This window comes from Daucus carota, chromosome 8 (assembly GCF_001625215.2).
Source record: "Daucus carota subsp. sativus chromosome 8, DH1 v3.0, whole genome shotgun sequence".
Classification (NCBI taxonomy): Eukaryota; Viridiplantae; Streptophyta; class Magnoliopsida; order Apiales; family Apiaceae; genus Daucus; species Daucus carota.
Window position 1 is genome coordinate 11,661,658 of NC_030388.2, and position 20,915 is coordinate 11,682,572.

A 20,915-nucleotide genomic window follows, 5' to 3' on the forward strand; every position below is an offset into this window, starting at 1 on the left:
GGCAAGAAAGGACATTTCAAAAGGGATTGCTACAAGCTGAAAAACAAGTCTAAGCCGTCTAAACAGCAAGCTGATTACAAGAACAAGAAGAAATCAAAGGCACTTCTCACATGGAGTGATGATGAAGATGAATCAGCTTCTGATGTTTCAAGTGATGAGATGGTTAACTTGGCTCTTGTTGGTCTCGATGGCTCAATAGAGACAACCGATTCGGATTCAGAGACTAATAGTGAGGTACATTCTATTAATTCTGAATTACATTCTATTGATACAACATCTTGTGAACTAACCATGCAGGATAAGAGTTGTCTATCAATTATGGAACTCATTGATCTAAAGAATGAGAACTATGAGCTCGAGAAAGAAAATGTTCATTTGAAGAAAGTCATAGGTGATTTCTTGAATGAAAAGAGTGCCAAAGCTAGTAGTGGAATCATTGCTACTCTCAAGGAACAGATCTCACAACTTGAAGGGAACAACATGCAAATCCAAAGAAGGAATGATACACTCATGAAGGAACTCAGCTCGCTGAGAGCAGATCTTAAGGCTAAGGATGCAAGCTTGGAGGCATTCGAGTTAAGCAAATCCCAAAGCTTAGCCGAAATCTCTATTCAAGCTGAAAAGATCAAGTCATTGGAGCAAGAAGTCAAAGATCTTCAGAAAGCCATGGGAAAGTTTGTTCAAGGAGAAGAAAGTCTCAAATCTATAATGAAACAAGCTAAAGGTTCACATGACAAAGGAGGCATTGGTGCAGCTTCTACATCCACATCATCAATGAGATATGAAGGGAAGAATGGCATTCCATACAATTATGCCATGCCTTGGGTGACTTGTCACAAGTGTGGAAAGAAGGGCCATCTTGCTAACAATTGTCCAATGAAGAATACTCAATCAGCAAGCTGGAGAGGGAAGTCAGCTCACAGACAGTATGCTGACAACACAAACAGACAGAAGACAGCTCCTAGACAGTATGCTGATAAGACTGGCAGAACATGGAAGAAAAGTTCTAAAGTGGTCCAAATGTGGATCAAGAAATCTGAACTAAATGTTCTATATGTTTTATCATCTAACACTGCTGGACCCAACAAAATTTGGGTACCAAAACGTTGAGTTGTTTGTGTTTGTTTTGTAGGTTTGTCTCGTGTCTAAAGTAAAGCCAAATCAATGGATATTGGATAGTGGATGCACTAGGCACATGAGTGGAGACAAATCACAGTTTCTAAGCTTGAAGATGAAGAAGGGTGGACGTGTCACAATTGGTGATAGCAAAACTCTTCCTATTCTTGGCAAAGGAACTATAGGTAATAGTATCATTTCTATCAACAAGGTACAATATGTTAAAGGTCTTACTTATAACTTGCTTAGTATAAGTCAGTTATTTGATGATGGTCATATTGTTAACTTTGGTAAGGATGAATGTACTATACTTGTTGGTGCTAACAAAACTCCTCTAGTTGCAAAACGAGAAGGAAATATATATGTTTTGAATTTTGAAGAACAGGAGGCAGGTGTTTGTTTAGCAGCTGTGGATAATAATCCAGAAATTTGGCATAGAAGGCTTGGACATGCTCATATGGATCATCTCAGCAAGCTGTCAGCAAAGAAGCTTGTTCGAGGACTACCAAACACTACACCATAAACTGCCTACTGCAACACGCAAATGTGATGTTGCCACCTAAAATGTAGCCTTAGGTGACCAAAATCGATAAAAAATGATGTAAGGCAACATCAAAGTCGGATGTTGCCATTTATGTTGCCTTAGATGCAAAAAAAACTCTCAATGCCAACATCTATATCGGTGTTGCCTTAGAGACCCGAAAAACTGTTAAAAAAACGGGGTTAAAAGCCTGCTCAATGAAAATATGTTGAAAATTTTAATTCGCGCCCCACTTGAAAACATAACTCACCCGGCTCACTTACACATTAAACAAAAATATTAAACACTCTCACTCTCACAAATCTCTCTTACACACACTCTCACAAATCTCTGTAAAACTCGCTTACACCCACTCTCACACACACTCACCACTCATAAGTCTCACAAATCTCTGCAAAATCTCGCACACGCTCATCTCTCTCTTTCACCACTCATCTCTCTCTCTCAATCTCCCTCAATCTCTCTCTCGGCGCATCTCTCTCTTTCACCACTCATCTCTCTCAATCTCTCTCTCTCGGGTCATCTTTCTCGGTATGAACCCTAATCTTTGCCCCAAATCTATGGTAAATTAGTCAATATTTGGGGGTTTCTAATATTTGGGGGTTTACAAACCCTAATTTGTCTGGGTTTTTATTTTGTTAAATTGGGGATTTACAAACCCTAATTTAGAGATCTATAAACTTGATTTTAGTTTGCATTTTGGTCTAATTTTGTTTTTGGTAGGGTTCATTTGCTGGAAGTATATGTTTTAATTTTTGGGGTTTTTAGTCCCCTGCTAGTGCTCTGTTTTTTGTGTCCTTTTAATGTTTATTTTTAGTCAGAATATGTCGGTTATTGCTTGTATGCAGCTTGGAGAGCAAAAAGATAACGATTTTCTCAAGAAAAGAGCTATTCTTTTTATGGGTATTTCGATTTTTTCAATGCTTAAGTTCAGAGGTTATGTTGTGCTCCTGGTGAGTTGTGGTTTCTTGATTTTTTAATGTTTTGATTATTTATGTCCTTTTGTTTTATTTATAATACTTTGTGTGAACTTAGCTCAAACTTGTATCAAGGTTGTAGTAAGATGATGATAATAATAAAGAAGTCCAGAGATATGTGAATCGTTAAATTTTAGTTTTGGATTCCTAGAACATGACTAGTTTGTGGGGCTGTTTATACCCATTTAATGGATGAACTGATTTAAGTGTCAAACATTAAAGTTGTAGTTCTATATCTGAAGAAACTATATGCAAAATTTTGTAGCAATCCAGTATATGTGGAAAAAGTTATGGACAATCTACTACATACCATTTCTGAATATTCTGTTTATTTTTCAGATTATGTATCATTCATTGAGTGCACATTTTGACTAGTTTAGAGGCTGAATATGGTGAAAGTTAAATAATAAGAATAGTAGGATTTTTTCTTGACAATGTCCCTGTAAAATATTATATGCATTAGATGTGTAGATACAGAGATACAGCCAACTGAACATGGGTGACTCAAACTGTATTATAAAATCAGCATTTGGGCCAATTCAAAACAATGTCTTTAATTGTATATCATATTTAAATTAATAAATCGGAGTTTTTATAGCCTCGAGTATCTATAGTTGTTTAAGAAAAAAAAAATTCTTGATTTGAATTAGAAAGTAAAGAGGTATAACTTCTCTAGTAAAATTAAATAATGCAGTGTCCTTGGCTTTAATATAGTACATTAGTTAAGTCATAAAATAATGCAATGTGCTAGTTGTATATTAATTATTTCTAGTTCCTGGACACTTGTAATTGAATTTGTCTGCATCTTGAGCTTTCAATAATTGAAGGCCTTACCAAAAAGAGTCCTATTAATTTGTATATAATTGTATTTATTCAGTATTTTTTAATTTTCGTATATTATATTAAAGGATAAGTCTAATGTAATCATACTTGTGCATAAGCTGTACTTTGGAGCTTATATAATTATTTGTATGTGCTTTTGAGTTATGATGGAGAAGTAGCAACCTTCTAGATGAATGGATGTTTGTTCTTCTAAGATTAGAATTATTTAACACAAATAAATTCTTCTCATTTCTTGTTAGAATAATTATCCTCCTGCCGTGGAGTACGTAAACCACATTAATAGATTTAGCTAATTTATTGGTTGCTAATTTTCCTAAGTTTTGTTGGTGGCTAATCATGAGTACCATTTTTATGTACTGATTGTGGTATTGTAAAGTTATGTTTATGCCTTCTTTTATGTAATGATTGTGGTATTGGTGCTTTATATGCAAGGCACTTGTCAGGGACCAGGCGGCTAATTGTTTGACATCTCTTATTGTAGGATGATGTTAAAAACCTTCTTGGATCAGTACTTGGCAAGTTTGACTAAAAAGATCTGAGATCAGCTTGCATATAAGATGGAAGAAAAAAAGAATCCAAAACTCAAGTTTGATATTGAAGACCTAAGTGTCGAACCAACTTATGATGCATGCATGCCTATTCAAGTAGAGCCAACACTGCTAACACGGAGACTACTTTATTTGTGATGCACTTAGATAATCTAACCATATTTTGCAAAGTTTAACTTGTAATGTAATTACTTCTTAAGAATTTTATGACTTTGAACTGCTATTTCACTTGGATGGTTAAATTATGGTTGTTGCAAAATTTGGATGTTTGGTGTATGGTTGAATCAGAATTTGTGATTGGTTGGCTTGATTTGTTTTGGGATGTTTCATTTTAGATAAGAACATGTCAAAATTTCATCAATAAAGGTGTTGCCATATTTAATAAAAAATGTTGCTAAAACCTGATCAATGTTAGAAAATAGATGTTACCATAGAGTGAGTAAGATGTTGCTATTGGATTAATGGCAACATCAACCTTTTGTTGCTGAAAAATGAACCGTGTTGCCATAGATCTTATGGCAACACCCTCTTTGGTGTTGCTATAATAAACAAAATGTAGCCATATGGACCTAACACAACATTTTTTGGGTGTTGCTGTAGCTTGTTAAAATATGTTGGCTTACGCTCTAAGGCTACAAGCCGATATCCAACACCCACTATTTTGACAAAAATGTTGCCTTAAACCTTATAGCAACATTTTAAAGCATTTTTAACATTTTTTTTGGATGTTGCCGTAGGCCATATATGGCGTAGTGAAAGCTTAAGTATGTCAAGATGGAGACATGTTCTGCTTGTCAATTGGGAAAGCAAACAAGGACTCCACATAAGGCAAAGAAAATGGTATCTACTTCTAAACCTTTAGAGCTTCTTCACTTGGATCTTTTTGGTCCCGAAGCTTATAAGAGTATTGGAGGTAAACAATATGCTTTTGTTATTGTTGATGATTATTCTAGATTCACTTGGGTATTATTCTTGCGTACTAAAGATTGTGCTTTTAGTGAATTTGAGAAACTAATCAAGTTGCTTGAGAACAAGCTAGATACAAGACTTGTAGGTATTCGAAGTGATCACGGTGGGGAATTCCAAAAAGACTTCATTACTTATTGTGAAGAAAGAGGAATCTCACATGAGTTCTCAGCACCTCGTACACCTCAGCAAAATGGAGTTGTAGAGCGTAAGAACAGGTCCTTACAAGAAACAGCTAGAACATTGCTGCAGGAGAGCAAGCTGCCAAGAAGTTTTTGGGCAGAAGCTGTCAACACAGCATGCTATGTTCTTAACAGAGTGCTTATCAGGCCAATTCTCAACAAGACTCCTTATGAATTGCTAAGGACAAAGAAGCCTAATATCAGCTACTTCAAAGTTTTTGGATCTAAGTGCTTCGTACTCAAAACCATTGATAGGGATGGTAAATTCGACTCTAAATCTTATGAAGCTATATTCTTGGGATATTCTTTAACAAGTCGTGCTTATAGAGTGTATAATCTTGCTAAACATACTGTTGAAGAGTCTATTGATGTTTCATTTCAAGAGTCTACTGATGATCTTGCAAGGGATGAGGAAGAATGTGCAGGTACAGGTACTAGCAGCAAGCTGACAGTGAAGGAAACTGGAAATCAGCAAGCTGACAAGTCAACTGCCACAACTTCAGAAGGCAATAAAGCTACTGAATCCACTCCATCTCTTGAAGAAACTTTGGATAAGATGTCAAAGCTCACATTGGATGAATCCAAAGGTCAAACTTCATCAGCAAACCAAAATGTTGGTGATCAGACTCCTCCGAGGCAGACTACAAGGAATGAAGAGGTCATAGCTCAACATAATCTACCAAAATCAACTAGAACAGTGAAGAATCATCCACCTCAGTTGATCATTGGAGATAAATCAGCTGGAATCAGGACAAGGAAAGCTCAAGCCAACATTTGTGCTTATGCTGCCTTCATAGCTCAAGAGGAACCAAAGAATGTTCAAGAAGCTTTACAAGATGAAAATTGGATCATGGCAATGCAAGAAGAACTTAATCAATTCGAAAGATGTGATGTTTGGGAACTTGTTGATCCACCAGAGGATGCTTCAATTGTTGGAACCAAATGGGTGTTCAAGAATAAAGTTGATGAATTTGGTACTATCACTCGGAACAAAGCTAGACTTGTTGCACAAGGATACAATCAACAAGAAGGGATTGATTTTGATCAAACATATGCTCCGGTTGCAAGATTGGAATCTATTAGGATGCTGTTATCATTTGCATGCTACAAGAAGTTCAAGCTACATCAAATGGACGTCAAAAGTGCATTCTTAAATGGATATCTAAAGGAAGAAGTCTATGTCAAGCAACCACCAGGATTCGAGGATGAAAAATATCCAAACCGTGTCTACAAGCTCAAGAAGGCACTATATGGATTAAGGCAAGCACCTCGATCATGGTATGAAAGGTTAAGTGAATTTTTGATCAAAAATGGTTTTATTAGAGGTAAAATTGATCCCACTTTGTTTACCATTATTAAAGGTCAAGATATATTAGTTGTTCAAATATATGTGGATGATATTATATTTGGATCTACTAATGATTCTTTGTGTAAGTGGTTTTCAAAGTGCATGCATAGTGAGTTTGACATGAGCATGATGGGAGAGCTCAATTATTTCTTGGGGCTCCAAATTAAGCAAACTCCAGAAGGAATTTATGTGCATCAATCCAAGTATATCAAGAATCTACTCAAAAGATTTGGATATGAGAATATCAAGGCAAAATCAACACCGATGAGCGTTGTCAGCAAGCTGACAGCAGATGAAAATGGTAAAGATGTTGATATTCGAATGTATAGAGGTATGATTGGTAGTTTACTATATCTTACAGCCTCTAGACCTGATATTATGTATAGTGTTTGTGTTTGTGCTAGATTTCAAGCAAAACCAAAGGATTCTCACTTACAAGCTGTTAAAAGAATATTTAAATATTTAAGTGGAACCATTACTTTGGGCTTATTCTATCCTATCACAAATGCTTTTGATCTTGTTGGGTATAGTGATGCAGATTATGCAGGTAGTCAAACTGATAGAAAAAGTACAAGTGGTGTTTGTGCATTTTTGGGTCAAAGCTTAGTTTCTTGGTTAAGCAAGAAGCAAACTTCAGTTGCTCTATCTACGGCTGAGGGGGAGTATTTAGCAGCTGGTAGCTGTTACTCTCAAATGCTATGGATGAGACAACAATTGAAGGACTTTGGAATCAAATGCAAGCAAACTCCTATCTTTTGTGACAACACAAGTACAATCAACATTTCAGAAAATCCAGTCAATCATTCAAGGACAAAGCATATTGATGTTAGACATCATTTTCTGAGAGACAATGTTGCAAAGGGTGCTGTCAAGTTAATATTTGTGGCTACAGCAGATCAGCTAGCTGACATCTTCACAAAACCTCTTCCTGAAGAACGATATGTTGTGCTGAGAAGGGAATTGGGTATGTGTGATGTGCAGTCAGCAGGCTCTTAAGCATGGTCCGGGTACTATCAGCTTACTCCTAGCATCTTACATAATTTTTATTTATTTTGCATGCTGGTCAATCTAAGTGTTTATTTGAAATCTGTGCTCTTAAATGATATTGCCGTTGTACGTTTAGTAATTTGAGATTTTGTGTTGAATTTTTGATACGTGATTATGTGATGATCTATGTAATTGATGATAAGTTTAAAATTCAAATTAGTTGCAAGAGATATATATAGATGTGATAAGTGATAAGTGATAACTAGATTTGTTTTTGGGAGATTAACATGAGTTATTTTAGGAATTTTACTTCGATTAATTTTATTCCTAAAAATCCTCCCCTGATAATTGTTAAAAGAGTGTTAAAAACTCTACTCACTCCACGCCTCTTCAACTACTTATTCAACCCTCCCCGAGAAGCTAGGGTTTTCTCACACTATCTCCGAAAAGGTTTTGTCATCACCATAGCAACAATCGGCTTACGGCTCGCGATGAGGAAGAAAACTAGAGCAAATGTGAAGGCACACACTCTTCAGCCATCCTCTGTCTCTCAAAAGCGCAAGCTGGTTGATGAGGAAGATGAAGAGTTCGTGACTGTTGAGAGTGGTGATGAGATTTCTGGGGTAAATCGAGATGAGATTGGAATCGAGTCTCCTCAGAAGAAACCCAAGTCCGAGATGTTAGCTGTTCGAGGTCTCGCCGGCCGAAAGGTTATCTTGGGTAAGCCCCTTTCTGGAAAAGCCTTTTATAATTGTGGGATTGTCAAGTTGTTTGAGGATCTAGGGTTTCAATCTTTTCTGGTTGATTTGCCTAAGTTGTGTTACCCTGCTTTAGTGCGAGAATTTTATGCAAATCTTCAATCTACTGGGTCTGATCAATATGTGTCATATGTGTCTGATGTCAAGATATGTTTATCTTCCATGTTTTTGGGTGCTATTTTGCGAGTTCCACCATCTACTGTGTCTATTCACACCAAACGCGGCCCGAAAAATATTGAGGGTTTTTCTCATCAGGATCAGTTGAAGATAATCACTGGTCTTGAAAGTGTTTCTGAGGGTGTTTTTCCATCTACTACACAGTTAGTACCACTAGCACAAGCCCTGTTCAAGCTGTCAATTGAGAATGTGAGTCCTAGGTTAGGTACTAGGTCCAATTTGTCGTCACAGGATATTGTTGTTGTTTCCATGATTCTGGCTGGAAGAAAGTTTGATTTGCCAGACTTGATTCTGAAAAATATGATTGATTCTGTGGAAGGGAAGTCTTCTGGTGGCTTGCCTTATGGGTTATTGTTGACAAGAGTTTTTGAATGGTTTGGGGTTTCGTTTGCTGATGAGGAGAGTGTGACGGCCAAAGAATTTCTTGATGTCAAATTCTTGGCTCAGTCAAATCTAAAGTTGGATAAAGATGGTTTGTTGGTTGTTGAAGTACCTTCACCCCCACCCCCTGCTCAATCTGTGAATGTTGTGGATTTGGGAATCTCTGCACAGGAGATTCATGATTACATGAATGAACTTCGGTCAAATCACAAGGAAGTGATGGATGGGCAGAAACAGCTGTCTGAGCAGATGGCTGAGTTGGTTTCTCAGGTTGGTTTTTGGAAGGATATGATGTTTGGTGCTCGCACGTCTACTGCGTCTGAAAAATGCAGCTCTGGAAGCTTTGCTTACGAGCTCTGCAAACGGATGTATGGCTCCGGGGGTTCATCTGATGTCAAGGCCACTTTCACTTCAGAAGATGATGCTACAGATAGTCCAAGGCCGAGAACATGTATGGATGCACTCAAGGAAGCTGCTGGTACAGACTCCAAGTATGCTGCGGCAGGAGAAGAGATGCTGGCTAGGAACGCGGTTGCGGCAGAGCTTGCAAAGAAGTATGGACTGGAGAAGGATGTACAGGACAAGCCTGGAACCTGATTTTCTAACCTTTTTAATGATTAAGGGGGAGGAAATTAGGAAATTAATTAATAATACTTGCTTAAGTTTGTGTTTGAATTTGCTTTAAAGACTAAGTTGTTTGTGTTGGTTGGATTTGGTGATCTCAGGTGGTTTATCCTGAGTTAATTTGGTTTAAGTTGTTTGGATAATATTTTGGATACCAGGTGGTTTATCCTGGTTAGGATTATTTGAAATATCTATGCAATTTGCTTTGATTATTTGTTTCTGTGTTAAATTTTTGCATATATGTGAAATAGATTTATTTGTTAGATTTTATTCACTGTGATAATTGTTTAGTGATATTAGATTGCTATATTTAGGGGGAGTTTATTACTTTTCCTAATATAGTGTAATCATCAAAAAGGGGGAGATTGATACTCTCAAGGTTTTGATGATGACACTAACAGCAAGCTAATAACATGGAACTGATATATGTTAGCATGCTATCAAAGGTTGTTTATGCGGACTAACAGTATTTCAGGATGTTAGAATGATTATAGCTGTCAGCAAGCTTACAGGAATATTTACAAGCTATCAGCAGGCTTACAGCGTGAACAGAGAAACAATCGGATAAAGATCAAAGTCTGTTTTTCAAGGAGATTTAATAGGAAACGACTTTGTAAGGATTCTAATATTTGTATATATCTTATATAAATATTAGAGCTCAGTTTTATAAAGAGTTTCATTCAAAAACGTTTTCCTAACAAATAGGAGATTTTATTTCAAATCGATTTTATCTTTAACAAACTCCTATTTTGTTTCAAACGGGTTTTAATTTAAATATCTTTACTGAGATGATTTCAAACGTGGTTTATCTTTTACTCAGTAATCTTACTTCATTCAAACGTTCATCATTCAATTCAAATTTAAACGTGAGGTTGTTACCAAGATCGTTGGGAAGTTTGTTGGATTATGACCGTTGGTATGATGTATATAAATTTGTGTGTGCTTTCATTTTCGAGAGAGAACAAGGAGAACACATCAAGCTTTCTGAAATACAACTCTTTACATTGCTAAATCTTTTATTGAGCTCTAGTACTTATATTTGCATATATATATATCTATATTGAGAGTTCATAGTTTCGGTTGTATTACACTTATTCATTGTATTGTTCAAGGTGTAATGTTTTGTTGCTGTGTATCTAGCTTGTGAAACAAGGGAACAAGGGAACTAGTTAGCTAGAAGAGTATACTTGGGAAGTATAGGTCTTGGTAGGCTTTTGGTTCGTGGTTCAGGGGTTTCAGCAGGCTGATAACAGGAACAAGGGAGAAAGGGAGTTATATTATTGAATCTTGTAATTGTGATCATTATTGATTAATAATATAATCTCTTACCAGTTGGTAGGGGACCAGGACGTAGACCATTAGGGTTAGGGGTCGAACCTGGCTAAAATTCTTGGTGTTGCTAGCATACTGCTTTACATTATCTGCATTGCATTTATCTTATTAGCAGGCTAACAGTTTACTCTGAAAATTAACAGCAGACTGTCTTTGACAGATTAATTATTCGGTAACTTATAAAAATCGGGTATATTAGCCATAACACCTATTCACCCCCCCTCTAGGTGTATAATTTCATTTTTTGGCACGTTTTTCCACACTCATTTAAATTATAGTTTCATAATATATTTTTAATTTTTTTTTCTCTGAATGAAAATTTGATATTTTAACTTTTATTTTAGAAAAGAAAATTTTGAAAAAAATTATGAAACTATACTTTATAAAAATCTCAAAATGCATGCAACAGTGAACGTAAACAATCACGACGACGGAGAGGATAATATATAAGGGAGGGAGAGAGCAGTGTACCACTACTGCGTTTCCTCGTTGCAACACCAATCTATTTGTTTTGGGTATTAATCTACAGAACTTCAAGTGCAGCCATGCAGTCGCAGTGTACAACCTTTTCACACTCCCACTACATTAACAGTCGTTTGGGCAAAACCATCAGTGTATCTACGACAAGACAGAATTACAATTGAGAGCTTTATTTTAGACATGACTCAACTTCTGCTCGAGAATTCAATTTCAAAAAAATCGTAAAACCTGAAAAGTTTTCTTAACAATTCTTCACAACAAACATATCTCGGAGCGTCTCCCGCCAAGTAAGCTTAGTTAATAATCTATTTCTCATGACGTTTTATTGAAACAAAATAAAATTATAATGAAACAAGTAAAATAAAAATAATAAAGTCGAAATAAAACAAAAGGTGTTAAAGGTATAATACATATCTCGTTAGAAAACTCTCACGTGAACAAATGAATTAAAAAATTAATTAGCCCTATCACACTTATAAAATCTCATCTAAACACCTCTGGAAACTAGGATGCATCAAAACTAAGATATAAATAATTCATCTAAATTTAAATAATATGATTTGAGATTTCTAATAATAAATTATATATCTTTCCATCCCTTCCGCTTGATTACTTTTTAAATCAGACAAACTTTCCATTACGTGAGCCCGCCTATTTTCTCTTTTCCTCATATACATACCCTTCTCCATTTTTATGTTACATTCTTTTTCCTTCAGTTAGATATATAAATTTCTCTATTTTTATGTTTGTCCTGATATGTTTCACATCAGTTACATGTTATAAACTTCTGGACACCATCATATTATCAATAGAGTAATTAGCATTTTGCACCTCTTAATTTTGGTCGTTTTTGTGATTTGGTCTCGAACTTTAAATTATAGCAAAGTACATCCTTTAGCTTATGTTTCAATCACATTGCACCCATTGGACTAATTTCCGTCAAAAACTAATGGTCAACGTTACAGGCAAAAAGTGTTAATTTTACAATTAGCACTAAGCACCCATCAACTTTTGTCGTTTTTTCGATTCGGTCTCATATTTTTTTTTATGTCAGCAGAATGCATCCCCAACATAAAAAATTTAATCATTTTACAATCTTTTAACGAATTCCGATCAAACATTAACATTTAATATTAAATAACATGGGTAAAACTGGAATTGTGAATAGGTGCAATTATAATTATTTGTATCTTTAACTCAGATATTAATTTATAAAATTATTAAACATAATATCTCTCAACTTTTTCATATCCCTCGATTTCATCTCTCATAAGCTGACAGAATCATTGACGAGATCAGGCTGCTACTCCAAATCCATCCCCTCCCACTAGGGGTGTACACGGATTGGTGAAACCGACCACCCGATCCAAACCGATCATATTTCGTGTTTATAAAACCCGAAATCCATGTCCAACCCAACTATGATCCCATCGCATATTAGCCTATTTACTGTAAAAAAATTGGATGTTGAAGACCAATTTGACACCAACAATTATAATATTTTGCTGAACCATTATTCATTTTTAAGATCTTGAGACTTTCTGTTCTATTTATATAATTGATCAACCTAACCAACCCGATCCAAACCGAAGTGTTACAAATAAATTTGGATTACAAATTTATACGGTTCCATGACGATGTTGAGATATTACCAAACCAAACACCTCACTCTTCATCTCTTTTTTTCTGGGTCACACCTGTCATTCATGCCGGAATTATTTAGAGATTAATTAATTGGGGCTTTTAAACTAAGTTGTAGTCGGCCGCAGGGATAAAGTTCACTTATTCAGGATTATGTGATGAGAGAATCTTAGTAAATGGACATATAATTATTTGGGAAGTGCCTGCAAGGGTTTGTTCAGCTGGTTAAAATAGGAGATTTGTATCCTCTTGGTCACAGGTTCGACGCCCAAAGGATGGAAATTTGTGGTTATGCCTCCTCGACCAGAGCCTGTCGCTTAAGTGCGGTTTACCTTAGTTCACGTGGTTTGCAGGCTTTTGCGTGAGCTTGTAGGTTTACCCAGTGCGCACCCGAAAGGCAGCGGTTGCGGGCTCCTACGTTAAAAAAAATATTTGGGAAGTGATAAATTAGCATGTCTGTACAAGTTTTATTGACTAATTAAGGCTGAGAGTACTAGAACATGACTTAACTGAGAAGTCTGATGCTGATACATATATAATATAGTGTTATTAAAAAATTCTGCTACATTAAATATGGGTGTTTAATTTTAGAAAAAGAAAAGAAAAATATATTATTGTTAAATTATTGATATACTCAATATATCTAACGTTATTTGTTATAATTAAATAACAATCCGGTTTTACCCATGTCATTTAACGTTAAATGTTAATATTTGACAGGAATTTGTAAAAAGATTATAAAATGATTAAATTTTTATGTTGGGGATGAATTATGTTGACATATAAAAATATGACACCGAATCGAAAAAACGACAGAAGTTGATAGGTGCAAAGTGTTAATTATAAAATTAAAACTTTCTTTCTTTAACGTTGACCGTTAGTTTTTGACGGAAGTTAGTCAAACAGGTGCAATGTGATTGAAATTCATAAGCTATCAGATGTACTTTGTTTTTTTATTGAAGCAGAGATGTATTTTGTTATAATTCAAAGTTCGAGAACAAATCGCAAAAACAACTAAAGTTAACGGGTGGAAAATGCCAAATACTCTTATTAATATTATTATGAAATAATACTATATGGACAATATAAATTATAAAAATTTGTAATCTCATGCTGTTTCTTTGCAGTGACTTTTGTCCAAAATGCACATAATTATCAATAATTGAAACACAAAACTTCTTATTTATTTCCTTGACCTACATAATTTCCATATATAATATATTCTCATAGATAATTTTAAATTATAGGATCCTTATATATTTTATTTTTTTCAAAATATTTATAAGCATCTGACAACCTACATAAATATTATAATCAAAAAGGTAGACGGACTATTTTATAAATATTCTATTCCAATATTTTTATGTACTCCATAAAATTTGACCCTATAATTTTAATTTAATAATTCATTTTTAATATATTATTGAAACATTTTAATCCTCTTCACTGGTTAATACATGAACCACCACTTTCATTAATATATAAACATACATAAATATATATTGTATTCGACTTGAAAAAAAATCGTATTTGGGAAAAAAAAGAAAGAGACAAGAAACCAGGTGATGACAGAATGCTCCGATATCCTAAAGAAAACACAAGAATCCAGAAACTGCTTTTGTTTCAATCAAATAAAGAAATTACAAGAGATCACCGAAAACTAAAATACTGCGATCTGAAAATTATTGACACAACAAGCACGATCGGATAGTTCAAGTGGAGAACGAGAACATCATGACGTGGCTTCACGTGGCATAGCCTGGGCGACAGAAGCCAGCTTCTGCAGATTCAACTTCACCACCGTATCCGCAAACAACCGCGTATCCTCCTCCGTGTTCCCCTCCGGCACATCCACCACGTACGACTCCAACACCACGCTCCACATCTCGCCGTCGCGCTCCACCCCATGCACCGTCGTCACCGACTTATAATTCCTCAGCCTATGCTCACCTCCTATTATACTGAACCCCGTCACGCGGCGCTCGTCGTCGAGTATGTCTAGCCGCTCTGTGCTCGTCGCCGCCGGCAAGCCGGATATGACATTGACGTCACGCGTCTCGCCGACGGTCATTGTGAATTCTGGCTTGACGGTGCAGCTTTTGATGAAGTGTTTGTAGATTTGGGGCTGGTCGAAGCGGCGCACCACGGACCAGACGGTCTGCGGCGGCGCGTGGATGAGTTGGGTGAGGAGGGAGGAGCACTGGGAGGGGGTGAGGGTGTAGGTGTGGAACTCGCGGATCATGGGCTGGAGCTGCTGGAACTCCTCTTGGGTTAGGCCCGGTGGGACTGGGGTGGTTGATGGAACACCCTTTTCCATCTCAGAACTATATATACTTACAAAGTCTTTGGAGATATATATTTATTTGTATATTATGCTTGGAGAGTGAGATTTTGTTGTTTGATGCTGAGGAGGAGGTAAGAGTGGATAAATTATAACAAGGTGGTTGAGTGATGCTCAGATGACCTGTAATTAATTTTGTTTCCGGATATCGTAAAAAGTGGGAATCAGATTTAATCGGTGAAGTCACTGAACAAAAATTAATCAGATGATGATTAATCAGATTGATCATGAATTAATCGATGATTTTATCAATTCGATGAATTACGCATTATGAATTAATCGATGATTAATCACCGACTTTTAGAACAGAGCCTAGGCGAGATAGGATTTGGCCTTGATTTTCATTCCTCTTTTTAGATAATTATTATTTGAGTTGCAAGTTGTAATATATTAGTTATCACAATCATATCACACCTTCTTTTGTTATTGCATGTATGCATCAGGCGAACCAACACAATCATCGGTTATCTGCAACTTGTATTTGTTTATTTGTTTCAGTTCGAGAGAAGCATTTTTGGTGAATAATTAGTGCAGTCCATTTAAAAATGAACTCGCATTTTAAGGTCATAAATGGTTGTTCACAGAATCTTCTCAAATAAGGATCGACATATTTTTTTGGGATTAAGCTATGCGACGGTGATTTTTTATGAAAACAAATAAGTGTAGTGATTATACGGTTGGGCCTGAGGTAACTTAGATTTGTATGATTGAGGATGTCTGCTTGCGAAGCTCTCAGATTTTCAACAAGCAAGAATTAAGGGGCCATTTCGATAAATTTAAAAAAAGTGCTCCTTATTTAAAGTAAAAAAATGGACCGAAAGTAATAAGTAATTTAAGACTTATAAGTGATTAACCTGTTTGAAAAAGAAGTAGAAGTTTTGAAACAAAAACCAGCATTTTCAACTTCTTATAAATGATTCTCACTTTTTACATAAACGAGTCAAGAAATTTAGACACCGGCTTCTTGGCAAAAAAAAGCCAGAAACCTTGTTTGCCAAATAAGCACTAAATGATAAATAATTCAAGTATATGAAAATGTCATGGTTATGTGTTCCGTCTTGAAGCCTAGATGAAAATCTTTCAATATGATGGAATTTAGTTACAAGAAGCTAAGACTCAAAACTAGGGCTGTTCACGAACCGAGCCGAGCCGAGTTTTGACCGAGTCGAGCCGAGCTTTAAATTTTTTCTTATCGAACCGAGCCGAGCCGAGCTTTCTTATCGAACAAAAAAGTGTGTTCGAGCTCGAGCTCGATAACTAACGAGCCGAACACGAGCTTGTTCACGAACAAATACGAGCCGAGTCGAGTCGAGCCGAGCCGAGTCGAGCTAGAGAAAAATAAGGCCAACCCGCTACTTTACTCTTAAAATAGCAAGCCAAATAAAATTTTTAGTATGTTTTGATGGTACCATATTATAGTTGATATTCTCATGATCGATTTGATATATTATATGTTGAATTCGACGTTCAATAACATATATATATTACGAAATTATTATGAAAATATTCTTTTTTTTCGAGCTTTAACGAGCCGAGCTCGAGCCGAACGAGTTCGAGCCGAGCTCGAGCCGAGCTCGAGCCGAACATACTAAAAGCTCGGCTCGAGCTCGTTTTCTTAACGAACAATTTTTTGTGTTCGAGCTCGAGCTCGTTAACTTAACGAGCCGAGCCGAACGAGCTCTTAACGAGCCGAGCTCGAGCTTGTTCGCGAACAGCTCGGTTCGTTAAACAGCTCTACTCAAAACTTGAAACTTGTGTATCCGACCATTCTATCTAATAAAGCTTAAAATTCACTCTATTTTTGAAATAGCATCTCTATTATCTGAGGAGCTTTCATCAATTTTCACTGGTAAAAAGTCCCAAACTCTTTTAATTGATTTGTTATTTTCAATAATCTTCCTCTCCGGGGAAGGATTTATAGCTTCTTATCAGGTTTGGTTTGTTATTCTATATCTAAATCGTCGGAGCTTTCGGTTTATTTTTTTTTTCCCGATTCAAGCGAAGCTTATCGGACGCAAACATTAATTCGCTTATCTTGTGACTTCGACTATCATATTTAAATTTTTTATTTTCATTGTTTTCAGTTTGCTTTTATTTCGATCTTCGACTTGTATTTTTATTTAGGTTGTTTTCTCTACTTGGTCAGAGGTTTGCTTTCGCTTCTCTATTGTAAGCGGTGGTCTTAATTTGGTGATGAAATTCAATATGAAATCACAGTTTTAGTCGATAACTCCATCCGGGCCTGATGAATAGGGCACCAGTAATTCAACGAGAATGCATAAAGTGGATACTTTTATTTTTATATACATTATCTTCAAAATATTATTTAATTGTCTATTCATCAGAACATGCGATAACAACTGTTTGTTCGACTCGATCATTAGTGCAGATGTCGTATGATTTTTTATTATTAGATTAACATTTTTGTTTCAAAAAAAAGAAGCTCAGACTCAAGCTAATACTAAAGCATATACATATAGTTTGTTTTTTTGATAAAACTGGAATCATCCGCATTCCGTTTTATAGAATTCGAAAACTGGAACTGCAAACGAATCATATGTACGATTTCGGTTTTGAAAACTTTGGTTCGTTTGCTAAATTCTGGTTTCTTTTTAAAAATGGATGCAGATAAAATGAGTGAAAGTTGACAATCAATATATCAATATACTTATATAAAGGAGAAACGAGGGGCGTGTAGGTGGCGCCTCTCACGTCGCTCCGTTCTATATTTCTAATTTTCTGGAATTTTTGGATGAAAAATATCAAAAATTAGAACTATCTTTATTAGTTTCGGATATATTAGAAGCAATACCTTTTTTAGTTTCGGATTAGAAGCAAGTTTCAAAATCTGAATTTGTTTCAGATTATTTATGGAATACAGTAGCTTGGAAAGTTTTAATCTGATTTTGTTTCCATATAAAGGAGAAGCGAGGGGCGTGTAGGTGGCGCCTCTCACATCGCTCCGTACTATTTTTCTGATTTTTTGGAATTTTTGAATGAAAAATATTAAATATTAGAACTAACTTTTTTAGTTTCGGATATATTAGAAGCAAGTTTCAGAATCTGATTTTGTTTCAGATTATTTATGGAATATAGCAGCTTGAAAGTTTTAATCTGATTTTGTTTCAGATTATTTAATTATGGGAAAAAGTAGCACACAAGTCTCTTTACACCTATAAATACGGGTTTTGAATCATCTAAACACAACCTACTCTCTCTCAATACCATAACCCTAACTCTCTCTAGTGATAGTTCTCTTGCTCGATTTCTAATTCGGTGGTACCGTTCTTCTGTAACGATAAGTGAATGATGTTTATACGGTATTAAAAAAAAAGTTGTTGCAAACAAAGGTAGTTATAGACCACTATGTGGGAGTCGACAAATCCAAACACGGAAGAAGAATATAGTGTTGACATGATATTGATGGATGATATCAATAAATAAATATTTATGATGTTTGTTTGTTGGTTATTCCTTTATAATATTTGTTTTGTTCATCGGACATGTTTGTTGTTGTTAATTTTTATATGATTTACTTTCTACAAAGGAAAAAATTATTCATGCATTATCTGTTTGCTCTGTTTAAGCAACTTTTAAGTGAAGACCGTTCATATAGTATTAAAAAATAAATGTTGTTACGAGCAAGGATAGTTATAGACCGATATATCACGGATTTAAGTTAGATATTTTTGTGCACAATCAATCCAAAAAAAATTGGAGGAAGGTGACAATGTAAAAACATGATTACTTTAAAAAAAAACACAAATAAAATTAAGATTCGTCGTGCTTTAAATTGTTAATTACGTGTGGAAATTTATTTTGATTTTTTCAACATGAATTATAGTCCAATTTTGCAATTTTATATATTAGTATTGGTATTACATCAAGATTTTTATAATATAAAATTTATTTTATCCTACAAATATTAATTTTTAATTTATAGACAACCTCAAAATTATTGCATTTCGCAAATATTAATATTGAATCATTAATATAATTTTTATAGACTTTTTTATAGGCCGCCGCAACGCGCGGTTTCTCAACTAGTTTAAATAAAACCGCACCTTGCAGATAACAGCCGCTCAAACCTAACAGCAACAACTATTCAGGTAAATTCATTAACAGGAAGTGAACTCATAGATAGGAACTACGCAGATGTATTCATTCTACATGATATTGAAAAATAAATTGTGTTGTTGAGTCTGAATAGTGTTCAGTTTGATGCATGACTCAGGCCTCTTTCTAGGTCGAACTGTAATTCAATAATTGTATATATAATTTTTAACAGGGTAGACATAGAAATGGACTAATGTAGTAATGCCCCTTATTATGAATTTCTAGCCCAAATACCGAAGAGCTGACTTGGTCTGTAAAATATATGAGGTCGTTTGAGATAATATACTAAAGTAAATTTGTAGTGGTGCTAGCATTTGGTTTTTAAGGTTGTTTTGGTAATTTCAAATGTCTAATTGGGTAAATGGGTCAGACTTTGGATCATCCAGTTAGATCCATGGATTTTCACCTTAACTAAAGATATGTAACATGAATTTGAAAATTATACGTGAAACAATATCTCTTCAAGCATGCATTTTCTCTTGCTAAGAGCATCTCCAACGGTGTTGGTTATAATTGTTAGTTAAATTGGACCTGTAAGACGTTATGTAAAATTTGCTGAACCTGTAAGACATTTCGCTTCAATGGTATTGGCTATATTGGTTGGTTATAATTTAAAAATAGTATGTTATTAATATTTTAGATTGTTAAAATAGAATATATCAGTTCAATATGGTAATAATGATGTGCAATCTTCCTACAGATTTCTTACAGACCTGTAGAGGTTCGACAAATTTAGCCATCCATAGGAGGTTGGCTAAATTTATAGACAACAGGTCACTATGGTTGGAGTGTGAACTTTTGAAGTGGTTGGCTAAATTTTTTATTTTTGACATGACAACTCATCTTTTAGCTAAGTGGTCTTCATGATTGGAGATGCTCTAACTTCCTTTTTACACAGGCGCCATGGATAGCTTTTCAAACTCGGGCTTCCATTTCTGATATGTTCATGATGGTTTAGAACAGATTCAAAATCATAACTTTATTCAAACCAGCTAATGCTGATGTAAGATGGTTTATTATTGAAACCCGACCTGTCAATTGTTTGTTGAAGACGTTCTGTTGGTTTTTGGTGCCTGTCTCCACTCATTTCATATCGTCGTTCTCCATTGAATCATGCCTTAGTACCCCCGGTGTAAACTTTGAATATCTGGATGAATTATTGAAAAACAAGCTCATTATAATCGATAGCAGCCTCTGTACTGAATGTTGTCAGGAAAAAATTGAGCAGGTGTTCGAGTATTTGTCCAGTATTAATGGATGAGGCTGGAAGAGGTATTCAGGGTTGTCGTCGTCGTTTGTAATCCATATTGATCTCTTTCCTTGACTAGATCACCTGTGGCTAACTTTTATCATCTTTGCAGTTTTAAAACGTCCTATGGAGATTTGTCATGTTTCCCCTTAAGCACCCAAACACAGCAGGTGTACCAGTTTGAAAATATTTGTCGCTATGGATTTGAATCAACAACTTGCCGAGCACAATGAAACAAAAACTGATTGGAGGATCAGGGTTCATGTTACTTGAATATTGCCATCTTTTTCACACTCTCGTGCGTTGGA

General features: G+C 35.4%; 1 protein-coding gene and 1 long non-coding RNA gene across 2 annotated transcripts; one reads left to right on the top strand and one right to left on the bottom strand.

Annotated features, from left to right (window-relative positions):
- The first annotated feature begins 1,932 nt into the window (after positions 1-1,932).
- Positions 1,933-4,363, top strand: LOC135148269 (uncharacterized). Its single transcript, XR_010286250.1, has 3 exons — positions 1,933-2,188; positions 2,506-2,610; positions 3,959-4,363. It is a non-coding gene; the product is annotated as an uncharacterized LOC135148269 (long non-coding RNA).
- Positions 4,364-14,505: 10,142 nt separating this feature from the next.
- On the bottom strand, positions 14,506-15,313 carry LOC108192475 (abscisic acid receptor PYR1). Its single transcript, XM_017372912.2, has one exon. It carries the CDS (start codon positions 15,216-15,218, stop codon positions 14,634-14,636), a length of 585 nt encoding a protein of 194 aa, XP_017228401.1. The 5' UTR covers positions 15,219-15,313; the 3' UTR covers positions 14,506-14,633.
- Positions 15,314-20,915: the final 5,602 nt, after the last annotated feature.